The 17,804-nt window shown below is 45.0% G+C and overlaps 1 protein-coding gene and 1 non-coding gene across 2 annotated transcripts; one reads left to right on the forward strand and one right to left on the reverse strand.

Annotated features, from left to right (window-relative positions):
* Positions 1–3,391: 3,391 nt before the first annotated feature.
* On the forward strand, positions 3,392–3,496 carry LOC126546469 (U6 spliceosomal RNA). Its single transcript, XR_007602603.1, has one exon. It is a non-coding gene; the product is annotated as a U6 spliceosomal RNA (small nuclear RNA).
* Positions 3,497–4,378: 882 nt separating this feature from the next.
* On the reverse strand, positions 4,379–16,653 carry LOC126543286 (uncharacterized). The gene is made up of 7 exons (XM_055078351.1): positions 16,397–16,653; positions 15,095–15,209; positions 8,782–8,924; positions 7,753–7,882; positions 7,452–7,600; positions 6,150–6,285; positions 4,379–4,637 (listed from the first exon to the last, which is right to left on the reverse strand). Exons 1-7 carry the CDS (start codon positions 16,482–16,484, stop codon positions 4,496–4,498), a joined length of 903 nt encoding a protein of 300 aa, XP_054934326.1. The 5' UTR covers positions 16,485–16,653; the 3' UTR covers positions 4,379–4,495.
* Positions 16,654–17,804: the final 1,151 nt, after the last annotated feature.

Consider the following 17,804-nt stretch of genomic DNA (forward strand, 5'->3'; position numbering starts at 1 on the left):
GAAGCGTCTTTTTAATATTTGCATGCTTCGGTGCCTCTTACAACCTTGTGCTGGAGGTTAAGGGCTGTTACTGCCTTTACAGAAATAGTTTTGGCTTTTTATGGTCTCGTCGTTGGGCTTAGTAACGTGTGAGAAACACCGATGTATATAACGTTGAAACGAGTAAACACAAATTTGCGCTATTTCATTAAAAACTTGCATCTCAGTAGATTTACCAGGTGTCGACTATAGTAAGGGTCAAAATTTACAAATACATTTCAATATGAAAGGAACTTCGTGATTAGGCCCCGATTGTTGTCACCTATTGTGCCTGTTGTGACAGGCCATCGATAAGTGCACGTACTCTTGCATTTGTGAAGCACGCGCGCATGCGGACCGTCCCTGCTCACCGCCTTCCGCGGGATAACGAACATAGATTTCATAATGATCAGCAGACTTCATGGATTCCTCAGGCGTTAAACTTACTGCGACAACAACAGGCTCTCAGAACTGACGCCGTCATCTTCTATAGAATATCAACTTCGTGATGCGCACAAAGTCTATTCATCCGATACAGTATTGCCTGTTGTGGCCTCCGAAATACGTGCACAGGCAGTGCCACTCTCATAATCTGTGGGGCGCTACGCCTTGCACAAATTACCCAGCGCAAATGTTGCTCAATAGCGCAGTGAATGGAGCGTCCCTTTCCGAAGTGCCATGAACATGAGTTCGAAACGCAGCAACACTGGTGGACAAAGTTTTGATCCGAGTGTGCAAGCGCTCATTTCGCTATCCTCAGCGCGTGTGGCCGACGCTCGGCGTTCGTATCTAACACCTAATGTGTGGACACGATAAAACTAGTGAGTATAAGGAACTCTTCTATTGGCATATTTATAGGATAGGATAGGGATAACTTTAATAAAGTGCCGGCAAACGACGGTTTGACGCGTCGTGACGCTGGCCAAGCGTCGACCCAGGGTTATACCCTACTCTGCACTAGCCCAATTGGGCCCGTTTGTAGTGGGTCATGAGGTCATTTACTTTGGAGATCCCTTAAGGCATACATATATACCGGGTATTTCACGAAGTGCGTTTGAAATGCCCTAAAATTAAACACGATTTCTTCTAGATTACTTTTACTACAGAGGCACACATTTGAAGATTATTCGATGTTGTAATCAGACAAGTAATTCTACAAAGCAGATTATTTAAGTTTTTAAACAAAAGAGCCATGCGATTGGTCCCAATGGAAGACTTGAAGCGCGCCATCTAAGGAGCTCAACCGTTTCCAGAAATGAAGAAAGCTGATGCTGCAAATTTTTACAGCGTAGTTAATTCCTGCCGACTCTACACAGAGACGCGAAACTGAACAGCCGAAGAGCTCAACTGTCACGCCCTTAGTAGACGCTGATCGATGAGTGACGTGACTTCTTGCGCCTCGCCGTCGGACCAGCATGAAGCTAGCGCGATTGGGGCTTGATAAGGATGCTCGCTTCACGCTTGGCCGATGGTGAAGCGCAAGCAGTCACGTCAATCATGGATTAGCATGGTTTGGATGTGGCTGCCGCGTATTTTATTGTAATAACAACCATAAGGACACTCCATACGGATTTTGTCCGTTGGCGTAGCCGTCGTCGGGATGTTTCTTACAAAGTCCAAAGGCGATAACACCGACGCTGTGCGCCGTATGCTGTATGTGCTAGTGAAAGCGCGCGAGGGGATCCGATGATCGTTGCTCAATCTGGCGCGCGGAAGGGGGGAAGAAACGCACCGTATTCCGTCACACGAAAGGCCATGGGGGACAGGAGGTAAGAAAGGGGGGGGGCGGCGTTATTTTCCGGCAGCAACTGCGTATTTCGCTACCGCGCGCAAGGGAAACCGATGATCGCGGCTCAATCCCGCGCACGCAAGGGAGGAAAGCAGGGAGGCAACGCGGGACTCGGGAGGGAGGGGGGCGGCGTTCTACTCCGGCAGTGACAGCGTACTTTGCGCGGTCGCGCGCGGCCTCACGCGCCCTATCTGGAAAGCGATCTGCAGACGGCTGATACCTTTGTGCGTGCTGTGTTCTCGCCGGTCAGTTTGCGATGGACAGCACTAAGGTAACTTCGCTCGCTACTGCTGCCGCGTTTCCTTACGCCAGTGTTTTTACAGCGACTGTCCTCGGAGTGCGATGTGTTCATGTTTGCCCGTGCGCGCTGACACCACGCATGTTAATTTAGTAAGTAAGCAAATTTTTCCAGGTTTATACGGCTGATAAACCTACTATTCTTATTTCATATAAATGTCTACTAATTCGCTATCACAATCGATGCTTCGGCTTTCGGGCGAAACTGCGACTTTTTTTACAGACAGCCTCTGAGCAATAACCGAGTTGCGAACATTCGTCAGAGTTGGCTTCTCTGCACCAAGGGTGGTTGTACGGAGAAGCCCGCATTAGTGATTTCATTATTTGCAGGTGTAGCCAACCTACTGAAAGTCATTGCACGCGTGTACTATAGATGCAGTCTCATAATATTTCAGAATATCCTTAAAAATAATTAAGTTTCAGAAAAATGGACTGATGGGATAGTTGGTATGACATTATGTTCAGTGTCGCACAAACGATACACACATGGCGGCATACAAGCGCCATGCCCCCCACCTGTTTCCTTGTTTGTTCAGTTTCCGCTGCACTGCACATAATTACATTTAATGACCGGCTTGAACCTGCGTCGTTTTTATTATGACACCGGCCTTCAATTTATTGCACTCAAAAGACGTTCACGGCCTGTATTAACAAATCTTTCTTAAATAAGTGCGCTTCCTCATTGGCCAGCTCTTTGGCATGCGCAGCTACAATAATAGCGAGAAGCCTGATAATGAGATGGTTAATGAGATGAGACGTGATAATGAGATGCGCAATAGTGGACAGCACTTACAAGAGCGGAGTATGCGATTAGTATTCTTAGGATACTTTACGAACTTTCCGGTATCTATCTATGTTTCTGACCGTTTCTCCGCCAGCTAGGGTCGCTGGGTAGTCCATGGTCTTATGGGTACAGCATCGGGGCGGCTGTGCTAAGGGAACCGTGTTCAAAACCAACCGTTGCGCCAACTTGGATCACTGCGCACGTGGCATTGGGTTTGTGGCGCTCTTCAGCGATCCTTTTACACACAAACTTGCGTCACTGGGCATTTGCCACTGGGTGTGTGCCGTTCTTGAATGAACCTCTTTGACACAAATCCGGGTCACAGGGTATGCTCCACTGGGTATGTGCCACTGTTCAATGACAAGAAAAGTCCTTTGAAAGTTATTCACTGCTGGGCGCAAGCAAGCCCGCGAACATGTTTCAGCAGTGGCAATACGGTGTATCGCTACATTGCTTCAATTCTTATCGTATTAACGTCGAGAGAGAGAAAGAGAATAAACTTTATACTTCTAAAGTACATATTCAAAGGTTGGAAAGATACAGAGAAGATTAGCATGGCACCTGCGTTAACGTCGACATTCATCGTAAGATGGGTTCCGCCGGAATTAGTGAGTACGTGGTGGACGCCCAAACGACTGCAAACGGGGAAATGCGCTTACTTTAAGAGTCGTTTTGTTATACCAAGTGTTCGCTTTGTGGGAAGCAGATTACTTTAAATAAAACTGGCATATATAGGCCCCTGCTGTTCTTGCAAATAGGCTGCGTAATTAGGGAAACCTTCACCGGAAGAAAACTTTTAACGACACTTTTGTTAATTATCTAAAATTGGCAATTTGACTTTTTAATTGCTGATTTTAGGACACGTGTTGTAATTGTGAAGTTGAAGACGAGGAATAGTGAAATCAGCCCTGCTTAGCAGAAATACTAAGTCTAGCACCCCTAGGCGGTCTGCGAGTAAATGAAGGCTCGCCTACTTGCCATGGACTCGTGACTTCCCTACGCGGACGTAGTCACCGACGCCGAGTTCAGGCTCCCCGACGTTGGTCCGTTTAGCTCCGATAATGTTAAACGATTACGTGCTAGGCAAGAGAGTTTTTTTCTGACAGCCAGGGAAACGAAGAAGCGTGGGAGGGAAGCTCGCGAGTGATGGAAGGCACGAGCTGGCATTAAATATGTTCTTCAGTATGCATCTTAGTATCGTTCCTTTGTGTGCTGTCAAGTGCAACGTATGCTGTATCTAGGGTAGCAGAATTGGGAAGAGGATCCAATACGCAGGGAGGTTGTGTGCGGCGCAAGCGCCGCATTCTGAACGCTTCTCATGTTTCCAGCATGCACACGCGGTTTAACGACGTCACAACTCGGGAGTAGTGGCTGCGGTGAAAAAGAAAAACTCGGAAATACGCGCTACTCTTGCCTGCCGAATGTAAGTTGTACAAGCGACGGCAGTTGTTCGCGATAACAAGTACATGAGGCAACAAACGTTTGCGCGATGTTTATTGTTTGGTACATGGCACGAGGAGGAGGTTTACCGAGTCGATGGAGGTATCGGCGAGTGAGCAAGTGCGTTGGGCAAGCGAGCTGGCGCAGCTTGCGACGATCAGTTTCTGTCAAAACCTGCGGCACTTGACGTTGTACCGAGCGTACGATTCCGCCGTCGTGTCATTTGCAACCCGCATTGATGAAATGTCACGTGAGCAGCTGGTTTCTTTGAGAGCGTTGTCGATGCATTCTTTCATGAGGTCAAGTTCCCTAGAAATAGTAATAATGTTTTGTTTACTGAGCACCTCACTACACTCTCGATGATACAACTCTGTGCATTTCTGTATTTATTGTTTCCAGGCTATGATATACGACGCAGTAGAAAAGGTCGGGTCACAGCTGTAGTTCTGGCTGCATTTACACAGATGGCTTAAAACATTGTGGTCTAGTTTTGATATCTTTAGTGAGTGTTTGTATAGTTAGCAACCTCATAAAACAGCCTTTTCATGCGCCTCCTGCATCATTTGCATTGAGTGCGTACAATTCAAAGGTAAATGTACATTGAATAAAATTACGCGTTTATGGTTTAATTCTTTATACGCAAAGATACAATACTGGCCCCGAGACAATAGCCGAGTCAGATTTCTGATTATCATGGCCTGAAATCTAGTAACCTGCTGATAGGCCAAAAGTACATTAAAATAGTCATGTATAAAACCCATTGTATCTTCCCTAGGTTACAATGCTTCTATATACATGGCTGAGTCTCTCCTTCCCGGTTGTTTGAAATTGCATCTTACGTTGCTGAAAGGTAACATTTGACGCTTTCTTTCTAGTGTCTTCTTTATAAGTAAACTTCAGAAACAGCACAAAAAGTTATAACGCCGTCTGTATAGGATGACTATGCAGTATTCCTCATGCTTAAGAAAAGATGCTGCGCCAAAAACACTCATTGTCTGTCTTTGGCACACCGTCTTTTATTAAGCATTATCAACCAACTCTCCCAATAATAAGTTTTATTGAACTTGATTCCTAATGTCACGGAAGTATAGTACGATGATGAAGTACCTTTGCATGTCGTCTGTGATGATTTAAGGAACGAGAAAGGATTGGCATAACTAAAGATAAAGAGGGTTGTTGAATGCTCTGAAACCTTTATTTCTGAAAGTTATTCATCGGTATTTTTATCCCCGTCTATATGCTATCCGGTAAGTAAATTGCAAGTGTCCCATCGTTTCCACCAAGCATAGATAACATCTTTCCCACCGTTTTTTTTTTTTTAAATACCCTCGAATGGATTGTTCAGAGAGTGGCTCATGAAAAGTTGTTTTGATTTGGCTCAGCAGTTTTAATTGATCTTAAGTATTTGTTAGAGCCGCAGTTTATGCTGCAGCCTATGGGGCCTGTGCCTAATAATATGAGAAAAATATGATGACCACTTTCGCATTCCTGAAGATGAAGGGAAATGGATGTTCTGTGCGTTTTTTTGTACGCCAGGAAGAAGCTAGTGAGATGCAGTAGAGATAAGCGAGTACCTCTCATGGGAGACGTGCCGTGAGAGACACGGCGAGATGAGGAAAAGCATTTGTGAACGCGTAAGATCAGCTGGTAGGCTCTTCCAGCTGATCAAACATGAGGAAAAGAGAGATATGGGAAATAAAAATAATATGAGTAGAATGTTCGACACCAAGAAACGACCAGAAAGTTATAGTTTGTGTCATGATAGGCGCTGACAAAGGGGTGGTGGTCGATTTACATTCACAGTAACCGAGCTGAACTCACTCGCAAATGTCCGTCTCGCTGTGCACATCCCGTGCGCGGATAGTGCGATAGGCGCTCTGCTGACAGGTGAGCACTTTCTCTCTCAGGTCCTCGGGGAGACACGCAGTTTCTTCAACTTGGCGAGCTTCCATCATGTCTGCAAGAAAGGCCAGGCCTTCGGCTTCAAATATTACCAGGCTGCGCAATTCAAGAAAGTCACGTGCACTGCTTCACAACATATAATGCGCGCGAAAACTCCACTACATCATAAGAAACGCAGAAGCGGTTACAGACACGAACGAAGGCGTTGCCTCTCGGCGCAGCGACGATACGTTACGTAGAGGAAGACAGTGCACTGACGCAAGCAGTACGAACTATCGCACGCATTATCAGGCCCATCTTGGCGAGCTGGCCTTTTGTGTTGACAAAGTAGCATAACTGCGCAACTAAACGCAACTTCGCCATTGGCAACGACTGCTTGGACAGAGTCCTTACAAATTTCTCCCCAGCGCCGGCTACCCTCCACTTTCTCTTGTCGTCGCAATTATGACAAGCGGCACCAGTTCTTGTGAACTTGTCGCGAAGTTTCGCCAAATACTGTTCGTCACTGGTCATCAGATAATAAAGCAAAAGGGTCTTGCGCCACTAGTCGAATGGGCTGTCGATATCCTCAACTCGAGATTAGCACTGTCAGTATTATTTGTTCGCAACAGCTTGGTGCTCACCGTCATAGCGAATATTAGCGAGAGCGGTCTACCAAGGATAAGTTGCAGTAAAAGTTTTATTTGGGCGAGTTGGTTCATGGCTATTCAAAAGGCGCAGCGTGACTGGGACGGAGACAAAGAAACCGTCCCAGTCACGCTGCGCCTTTTGAATACCAAGGATAAACCGCTCTGACAATCGAAAACATTTGTGCCAATCGAAAGCTACAGTTTGAGCACTCTATACTCTGCTGTCCTTCGCAACCCTCTTATATCTGTTATAAACAAAGGCATTTTGCCTATCGACAGGTTCCTTTCGGCACCAATTATTAAAGATTGGATAATGTTACCTAAATGGGCGCTTCTTAGCACTTAACGAAATAAGGACTCAACTTCGCGTGCGCTCAGCTAGAAACCCGGAAGTGTGCCGCGCGAAACGATTTCCCCCGCTCCTGTCTGAGGTACACAACCGGAGCAATAAAGCGGCTTCCCTAGGCATTGAAAGACGTCGCTCGATTCCTGATTGTGCACAGGATTATGAGCGATGAGTACTGGGGAGGGGGGGCGGGGTTGTTTAATATGATCGTGACACGCTTGTGTAATGAAATTTAAAAGGACTCACGTTTCATGGCTATTGTCTTGCAAGATGTTTGATACTCTCCCACCACAGCTCTTGAGAAGTGAAGTAATCTTGAAATGAGGTTTTTGTTGCCAGAGCACGCGTCGTTCTTTATCAGAGGTGTTACGCAGTGCTTGTAGTCCGTCAACGAGCTGCTCTTGAAATGAAGGTCAGAAGAGGTGAGCACAGAGAGGTTATTCGGGGTGCTTTGCACGCACCGCATGGTTATTTGGCGTTATCGTTTCTGCTCTTCGTTCTCGTGCGACACACGAATACCATCAAGGAAACACAGCTTTCACGATACCTGCAGAGCTTTTCTTTGTCCTCATCAAGCTCGAAGTTTAGATTGACGATCGACCTGTCGAAAGTTGTGCCGCAAGCAAGATGGCGATTCAGGAGCGTTTTGCTGTCGCACATGACGTAGTCGTAGTTTTCTGGAAATCGAGATCGTATCAGCACCACACACGCAATTGGAATTTATTTGGCTTGCTCACAGAAATATTCTTGAAATTTAATTATAAATAGAGGGTATAAAAAAGTGTATTCAATATTTTCCGGGGCGCTCCTTTGCATTTGCCAAGTGTTCTCGATTAAGATTCTAACTTCGAAAATGCCCGTAGCGCGTTTTTACTGACCGCATTAAAGACATTGCGCGGTGACGTATAGCAAACATATTCTCGATGTAAGATTATTGTTCGCAATTGTCCTTTTTTTCGTACACGGCCTTAGGCAACAGAGCCCGTATTTATGAAACTCCTTTCGATGATCACACCCTCAAATATAGCGCGCGCTCCTGCGCCCGGCGCTCATTATAGCGATTGCAGCGTTAACGAAATTATTGCCGCGCTGATGGGCAATCACAGATGGCACTTTGGTAAGACAACTTTTATATATACACATGGACCCCATATATAGTCATATATAGTCATCTGAGGAGCAATCCCAAGCACGCTTTTTAAAGATGTTGCAGGTTTATTTTGTTTGAACAAATTGCCGCTCTGCGCAATTACGTAACAACACTTCGAGCTCTGCGTCTTCCTGGCTCAAGACAAACGAGTGATGTGTTGTATGAACAGTGAATTCCGCTCGCAGAAAATTTCCCCTTACGTACCTTTGAGATCGTTTCAAGTGATTCCAGGCATCTTCTATGGATATTATTACACGAAAGAGGCTCGAGAAAGCATGCATTGCAGGACAGTTAAAGTACACATACCAAGCAGCAGGTGGTAACAAAGACATAAAAAAAGGACGTGTCTAATTTCTTCGCGTTATCACTTGTACTACACACAGGCGGTTAACGATGATGGATCTAAGATAACCCAAAAGAGCTTACGCATTTGTAAATTGCAGTCCCAGTTGTAGGTCTCTACTTGGCGTTTGCGGCGTTCAACTTCACGACCAAAAACGTAGCGGTCTCTGCGACACTTTGTTGACGTTAGCGCCATGTCGATGCACGTTATGTACTTGCGAAGTTTTCTGCAAGCAAAAAGTTCTCTCTGTAACAAGCTGGTTGCAGATATCTCACAAGTGTTGACGTACCGTTTTGTTGGTAAGGCATACTCGAGGTTGTTCAAGCGCATTGATGACGAGTACAAGCGAGGCGAGCGCTCGTGTGTGCTCACTCGCTTGTCTTCGTCGTCAATGCGCCTAAATAATATTGCTTGTAAGTAGATAGCTCAGCTTCAGAGACTTAATTTGCACCATAATTAGACGCACTCAGCGGCGTGTATTACTGCTATGTGCTAAATAGAGGAGTAGCGCTTGCAAAATAGGCGCCACGTCTGACGGCGAATCACTTGTTTGCGCCTGAACTGAAGCGTATCTGGAGCAACTTGAACAAACGTAACTCAAGGGAAAGCAACGCTGGCTCAGTCCGCTTGCATTAGCGTTAGGGTAGGCGAGCAGACACGCGTGACAGATCGTGTTACGTTTGCTTGTACTTTGACCGGTATGCTGCTGCGTTTGAATTGACTTTTCGTCTTCCTTTCTTTGTGAATCCTCCTGTACTTTGCTGATCGTGGCTGCTGCTGGTGCTGCTACTGTCTTGCTGAACAGCTCCTACACATGACAGCACACATATAACGAATCGTCGGATAGGTAGCCATCTTTTCTACCTCTACAGCTGTGCAGGTGACCGGCTCCTTTCTCTACGGAATTAGGCGATGAAGCGACAAACTGTACCTAAATATCATCACTGCAAGCAATACATGCTTTCAAGCCCATAATTCCTTTGTTATAGCAAAGCATTCTGTGCCTTCAACCGTGGGGTCTGGCATGTATATTCGGTCGGATTCTCGCCTACTACAGTTGGCTGATCCCCGAAATGGTTTACTGAAAACCGAGACGATCTCCGAGACAGTGTAATCAGTCATCGCGTGGGTGACGTGGGCAGGCGCGTTGGGGGTCACCGCGTCTTTCCGGGCAGATACGTAACCGCAATTCTCCAAAACGTGGTGTAGAAGATGCAGTTTTCTGTTGCTCAATACGTTTTACATAAATTTGTTTTTCTGAGAGTAAAAGAAGCGCGCGAACACACGCAAAATTGCCGCGCGACTGGCCGAGGCACTTTGTGTGCATTCGCGGGATTATTTCACTCTTGAAAAAACACTTTTATGTAGCTCTTATTGAGAAACAGAAACCTGTATCGGGACTTTTCCATGTTGCTCTACAATTTTCTCATTCACACTTTTCATTTAATTAAGGTGTTTGAGAAGCTGATTAAATAACCATTTTAGAAGGAAACTAAAAATGCATTTATTATTGACAGACTAATGAGAACGTTTAGTGTAACCATTTTTTGTTCGTGGTTTTCCCGCTTTTTTTCCTTTTTTGTTTGTTTTTGTTCTTGTAAATAAAGTACTGGTATTTTCTTCCCATACAATTCTTCTTGCTACCATGAGATATGCTAAACCTAGTTATTATTTGTAATCAATTCTGTATTTTGTTCTGTTAACGTTCATTTCTTGTTGCTTGTACACTACCTTATTATATGCTACTGTTACTTTGAGATGTTAACTATCATAACTTGGGGCCCTATAACGTAAAACTATTCCAATATGTTTTAAGTCCAATCTCCAGACGTCAAATTTGCGTAACCGCCGACGCAAGCACCGGGCGTTCACCCGAAGGGTTGTCTGAACAGACCAATCAAATGCTCTCCTCGTTCATAGGAGGTCACTTTTGTTTGCTTGAAAAACGAATAACATTGCCTACACTGAGCGGCTTGTCTTATTTAATTGGCTCACAAGAGGCGAGGAGCATGCTCAAGTGGAGAAGGATTCGATGGGGCCGAGCCACTGCACTGAATATGGATAACCGGATGAAGAGGGTTGTGCCGGCGTCTGCGATTGGTCCGCTTTCTCTTACATAACTCGCGGTGGCTCGTCGACAATCGTGGCGGCATGCAACGGAAACTTAAGAATGACGCTAATACGGCTCCTCAGCAAAGAAGAGTTGGCAGAACGAGGTCGTAAACGTGCCGAAAGTTCTCGGAAACGTTACATGGCCACGAAAAAAGGTTTATTACACGCAAATAAACCCATGCTCTCCAGCAGGGGCGAGTAGCCAATGCCAGAGCGATGGGCGGAAGCCACCTTTTATTCCTTTCGGAACGGGGCAGCCTGCGGCTATTCAGAAAAAAAATTCAGTTTTGTTCGGCATATTAATGCATCTTTAATGCTTACACGTCACTTCGACGCGATGAGTTATTGCTGTTTTATGACGTCGCGTGACAGGCAGGTGAAGTGGGTGCAGCCCGAAAACTTTTGACCAATAGCCGGGGGGGCTAATGGCGAAAAGGCGTCGAATCACAAGTAACATTTTTATTTTTTCGGTCAAATCATGCATAATCAGCGTGTACCTCAGATGCGGAGCTATGGCGGTTTTCGTGTCGTCGCGTGACAGACAGGTGAAGTGGGGGTGGTCCAAAAATGTCTTTGACCAATCGCGGAGGGCTGATTGCAGAATTGGAATAGAAAAGTTTGGAATAGTTTTACGTTATAGCGCCCCTGTTCTTGTACAGGAGGTTTCGATAGAGACTTTGACTATGGGACCTCCTTCTGCATACTAAATACTTGCAATGTGACCCAACTTCTAACAATAAATTCTGATCCTGATTCTGATTCTGAAGACTAGTTATGTAATTAGGCGGAATGCAAAAAAGTAATCTATCTCCAAGCGATGGCAAACAACATTGGCTTGGTTATGTCAAGCTACGTTGTATTCGCATATTTTTAAAGTTTGGCTAAAACTACATGGGTCTCACTGTATGTATGTACATATATATAATGATCGACAGAATCGCGGAAACCTTTCCTTGGGGATGAAACCCACAAAGCCTAAATAAAACCATTGCAGAACGCGGTCTTGGCGTCACCGAGTAAAACAGATGGCTGCTCATAGACTTCTATGCGGCTTTGTTAATAAAAAATGCTTTTACGATTTCGTGCTCAGTCCTATCTTTCACTTTATTAAAACCTTTTCCTGCCGTCAAAGTTTGCGCACCGCAGCACCGCTTGCAATGTTCAGCTAAGAAGCCGCCTTTCTTGTGCGTTAAAACTGTGCTCCTGAGCCCTCTCCTTACGGACTCTACCTCTTTGCCCTATGCGCTGGCAACCACATCTTAGTGAAATTTCACAGATGGCGTTGGCCGCACATTCTTGTAAATCCGGTACCGTTTTGTGTCGTGTACTGTGGCAACTTGTCTTTGTCTTGGCACAGTCTTGATAATTTGTTCGGGGCCGGAAAAACGAAAAAGCTATCGGAACATCATGTTTTCACTACGGTTTAGATATTATGGGAAAGTTTACGAATGTACAGAATCACTCGTACCAGCCTCTGCTGCGTTTCCGTCTTTTTTTCTTTGTTTCTTTCATGTTAGATTTCTGTAAAGTTCTAGACCAAGATACTTGCAAGAAGGACTTGTAGGAATAAGACTGTCGCCAAGAAAGTAGGAGGAATGGAGTGAAGTCTTTGTTGGTGAGCAGTGAATAGAAAAGATGTCTTTTTCGACGGCTTTATTTGCAGGTTCTTAGTATGGCACCACTCCAGAAGGCTGTACAAATTGTCATCAAGTTTAAATATTAGAGCTGTAAAACATTCATCACAGTTGGTGAAAGTAGTAGCGTCTGCATAAAGTATACATTTCGAAGAAGAAAGGCAGTTAGGCAGACCACTGACAGACGTATTAAAAATAGAAGCGGACCAAGTATGGAACCTTGGGGCACGCCAGTTTTACATGGTTTTATAATAAACGTCTTAAATGGGTACTACCTGCGTTCTGTATTTTATGTAATTTCGTAGTGACAGCAGTGCTAGGCTGGTAATTCCTAATCGATCAGGCTTATTAAATGAGATATAATCATTTGTTTTCTCAAACACTTTCGTTAAGTTATCGAATACAGAAGATGCATAACTAGCCTGATCGATGGCGATGTTATGTTGATCGGTTAGAGCAACAAGAGCAAGCTCGGTCGACTGAGTCGGGTGAATACCGTATTGGAATGGCAACAGAAAGTTAAATTTTGTAATGTAATTAGTTAAGCGTTTTTCAATAAGCCTTTCAATTAATTTGATGCGAGAGGTAGTACGCAGATGAGGCGATAACTGGCGATTAAAAGCAGTCACTTTTCTTAAAACTTGGACTGCTTCTGCCTTGTTTAAGTTCCTTAAACATGATGTTGATTATGTCCTTAAGGATACCAGTTATTAAGGGTGCGATTAGTTTTATATGAGAAGGGTTTAATTTAACAATGCCGGCGCCGGTTATCTTCATGTTGTTTATAATGTTTAGAACTTCTTGGCATGTGGTTGGAAATAAAAGAAAGACCGGCAGATGGCGGCGCATGCGACTATCATGCGCCGGTGTGCCTAGTTCACTACTGAAGAAGCAATCAGCGAACGAATCAGCTATTTCTAAGACAGCTTTAGACAAAAGGCCCTGATGAGCAATTTCTGTTATTATTTCGTGATTACTTGCCTTACTTAAGAAGGAACGATTACTTTCCCATTTCTTTCTTACGTTCTTACCGCATTCCAAAATTTTCCTTTCGTACCGTATATATATATATATATATATATATATTTCAAAGTGGCAGAAAGCTGGTTGGAAAACTTCTACCGAATGGCCTAGTTCTCTTTAAATGGTTGTCGTTTAGCTTTCTTGCAAAAATTATTGTTTTAGCGCATTAAAGCTAGGAGGTTATCCACTATCCATGAATTCTGAGGCGACGGAAATTTATCTTTGCATTTAACTTGATGGGAATGACGATCAAAACAGTATTTATGCATACAGAGAAAGAGTGAAAATGTCCTTTGTGGAACCTTTGCCACTAAGATGGGGGACCTGTCATGATTACACACGGCTTCAAGAAATGATTGTTTGTCCAGCATAAATTTCGACCACATTATTTTTTTGGAACCATGAGTATAGTGAAAATTCAAGAATATAGGATAGGGATCAGTTATGTCGGTCATTAGAACTTATGCATCTGAAGAATATGCCAAATTTTACAGCGCATGGTCAATTAATGTACCCATGGGGTGATTAGCACATCGTGTCTTTTTAAACATTCATAAACAAAGAGCTTTGTTAAAACAATCAGAATAATGTAAAGCGCTAGAACACGAGCTGTCAGCAAGGTTAATGATGATGTCACCTATAATTATTACATTTTTATTTTCATTTACTAGCATTCCCATAACATTATGGAGAGCAACACAGAAATCTATTGCTTATGAAGGAGGTGAACGATATATGTAACCAGTTGTTAGGATTTTGTTGTCTATGTTAAGAAAGTCGTTTTTTAATTCAATCCAAACATATTCGCCATTAATTACTCAATTGCTTTGATTATTACAATTAGGTCATGCACCTTGGGCCGTACTTCTAGCGTATATGATTATATTTTAACAGCAACCATATGTCAAGAAACTGAAACTTGTCGCTTTCCGGCGTTTCTAACGTCAGCCTATCTGCGGCGCTGTTAGTGCTTGAAACGAAGCTTCAGACACCTCCCTTGGGCACTGGCCACCTTCGACAATTGCAACACATGGCCTAAAAATATTACTTTATTTTTGCCTCCAAGGTACATATGTACATGACAGCGGAGACGGCCGATAAGGCATGCATATATAAAAAGGAAAATAGGCGATATGTAAAATAAGGTAGTAACATGAGGATAAACAATTAGTATGAATAAGAGCACCTTGGCTAATTATTTGGTTATTCACTGGCTATCACATATGTAGCGGTGTGGGCTGCCGCTATTTATTGTATCTGCCAGAAAGACGTTATTCGTTCTACTGCACTGTTTTCAAAATGTTTTGGTTCTTCCTACTTGAAGCATGTGGTATTATGGGACGCTATAGTACCTTCTAACAGATCATGTACTCGCCATTGTGTTCATCAATGGTGTAAAAGTATACCAATGCAAATGCTCACCGTGACATTATTCGCGTTTTGCTTATGGTCGACTGCGCACAGTACAGGGCCAGCACAAAAGATCTAACCGATTCACTCTACCCAAGCACTCCGCTACGGCGTCCCTTATGGCTTGCGTGTTGATTTGGGACGTGAAGTCCTACAATTCGATTTGATTTCAATCCGCATGCCAAATATAGGCCGGCTTCCTTAATCGAAAACTCACCGACATGATTCCGATTGGTCCCTTTTCATCCTGAGTCGGGCCACGTCGTCGAGCGAGCCTTCGCATTCCAGCCGCAGCCGAAGAAGCCGGTTCTCGAGACAGCCTGTTGCGGGCGCTGCGTGATAAGAACTGCCCCGCTGTATGACTAACACACACACAGACACACACGCACACGTGCGCGCACAGGCACGCATACACACAAGAGAGAGCGAGAGAGAGAGGAACCACCATCTGTGGTAAATCGGAATATAAGGTTGAGGAGTGCTCGGTTCCCCAAGGAGAGTTTTATCCTCAACGTCGGCCGTCCCGGTTGTAATTTCACGGTCAACACTAAACCAGGGCGTCCGAAGAGTGTCAATTCACAGCTGTCTGACGCCTCGCTATAGCTAACGCTGGAAGGCACGCAGTTTTGATGCGCCACTTATCGTGCGGACGCTTCAAAACATGTGTTGTCATTTCAGCGACAACAGCGTGTCCAAGTATTGAGCACTAAAACCAAAGGGGTCAAATGCAGTGATCTGAAAGCAAGTGGCACAGGCTCCCGCTCACTGTGCAAAGAAGGCGGATCGCGATGTTCTCTTTGCCGGTCCACTATATTCACTGACCGTCGTACACATGCGCGATTCGCGCTGTCTTTATCTGTTGAGCTGCACCACAAGGGACACACATCAATGAACCGAGCACGTCAGGGCGCATTTGGTCCGTCCTTCCATAAAGGTTCGATGCGTTGTGAGAAAGAAATCCGGGAGTGGGACGCTGTCACATGCAAGCAAACTTGACCATGCCAATGAGCGCTTTCTTCCTTGTTTTTCATTCCGTTCGTGCTTTATTGTAATTGAGCTGAATTCAATTCCGGGCCTTTACGTGCCAAAACCACGATTTGATGATGAAGCACGCCGTAGAGGACGATTCTGGATTAATTTCGACCACCAGGGGATCTTTAACGTGCCCCTAATGCACGGGACACGGGTGTTTCCGCATTTCGCCCCCATCAAAACGCGGCCGCGTGGCCGGAATTTGATCCCGCAACTTCTTGCTTAGCATCGCAACACCATAGCCGCTCAGCTACTGCGGCGGGAAGTTTTATTGTAGCCTGACAGTACATTATATGACGGCGTGTCACTTAAATAGACCATATTTGCTCCAGAGTGACATCACTGACGATTATTACGGCACCGATGGTAAAGTACTCGTCTATCGGTCTATTGAATTTTCTGGCATAGTACACACTTCTGCGTAACTTATCTTTGAGGCGGCGGTCATGACGAAGCAACATTCACAATGATGTCCGGAAAAACTCACAGGCGAAGGGTCGTCTTCGGATCTGATCGCTTTCCGCGTTGATTGAGCAAACCACCAGCAGCAGGTAAGCTGGTAATCCAACCCGCATCTCTACCTTTAGCGCTAATCAAAGGAGGCTAAATGTGGCGAAATCTTATCTCGCTAGCGTTTGTGCTTTAGCACATGCACAAGCTCGGCCACATTTGTGTGGTATGCCGTTACCTCTAGCGTGGTGAAAGTTGCCCGAAAATTCTAAGGCCTGCGTTGCGCTAGATTTTTATGACGATGTTCATGCTGATGCGCCTTCAATTTTTCTCACAATGTTGATATCGACGGCGCTGCCCGCTCAGCTCTTCCCCAATTTTCAACGCAGCATTGTTAATGTGTCAGAAATATGGTGACTAGCGTGAACTATTTGAGCACGAACAATAAAATGATTGTAGACGTGGTATAAAAGTGGTTGCAGAAGAATGTATAAAAAACAAGGTTCATCGAATAGAAAAAAAGGGAAATTCTTTTTAGTCGTTCTAGGCAACGTGTTATTGTTGTAGCAGAGTGGTCAAAGGTTCAGCGCACCGAAGTAGGCAGTTGCGCTACGTATGATTTGCTGAGCCAAAGCATGCATTCATTTTCATGAGTAGCTTACTTTTGGGGATTGTGAAGCACCACACACACCGGGACCCAACAGCGCGTTCTCGTCCTTATGCATCTGCTCTATCCCATTATCCATATTGGTAAGCGTGATAGATTGGAACCAGAGCTCGAGGCTTGCGGTTTGAGTGTTGGTGGCGGCTCCTTATTTTTCAATGATAGTTGTTCATCGCTGCAAGCTAATGAACGTTTTTGCGAGCGTGAGGGCACCGATTTGGAACACTCGGTACACCATCCGACAACAAGACATCCAATTGAACGCCGTAATGAAATTGAGGGAGATGACTAAAGATGTTAGTGCGTGTGAACCTGCACAAACACGCCATAGGACAGAGGCAGCAGGGGCGCTTTGAATCCGTGCACTACACATGAAAATGAACATGGTATCGACTTGCAATACTTCTGGGACCGAATTCACGGAGCTTTTCCTTCGTCAGTGCCGTTTGTCGTTGAATAGCCACCTTAGCTAATGTTTCCGATCCAACATTTGACACCTGCTCTTACGAATAGTTACGAGTTACGGGCGATCGTCACGTCACGCCGATCACAACCGTCTGCGACTGGCCATCGCCGCGACTATCCTCTCTATCGCACCGATTGCAGTGGTGAGTGGTGGTCACCAGTACGCCGGCCAAGCTTCCCGATTGGCCCACGTAAGGGCACTGACCGCTGCCTCGGATACTGTGTGTATTGCACCACATTCGCCAGTGCAGTTCTGGAAAAAACCTTGGCAGAGGTGCTAGGTACAGTCACCAAGCAAGAAACAAGTCATGGGAAT

This window comes from Dermacentor andersoni, chromosome 1 (assembly GCF_023375885.2).
Source record: "Dermacentor andersoni chromosome 1, qqDerAnde1_hic_scaffold, whole genome shotgun sequence".
In the NCBI taxonomy this organism is placed as follows: domain Eukaryota; kingdom Metazoa; phylum Arthropoda; class Arachnida; order Ixodida; family Ixodidae; genus Dermacentor; species Dermacentor andersoni.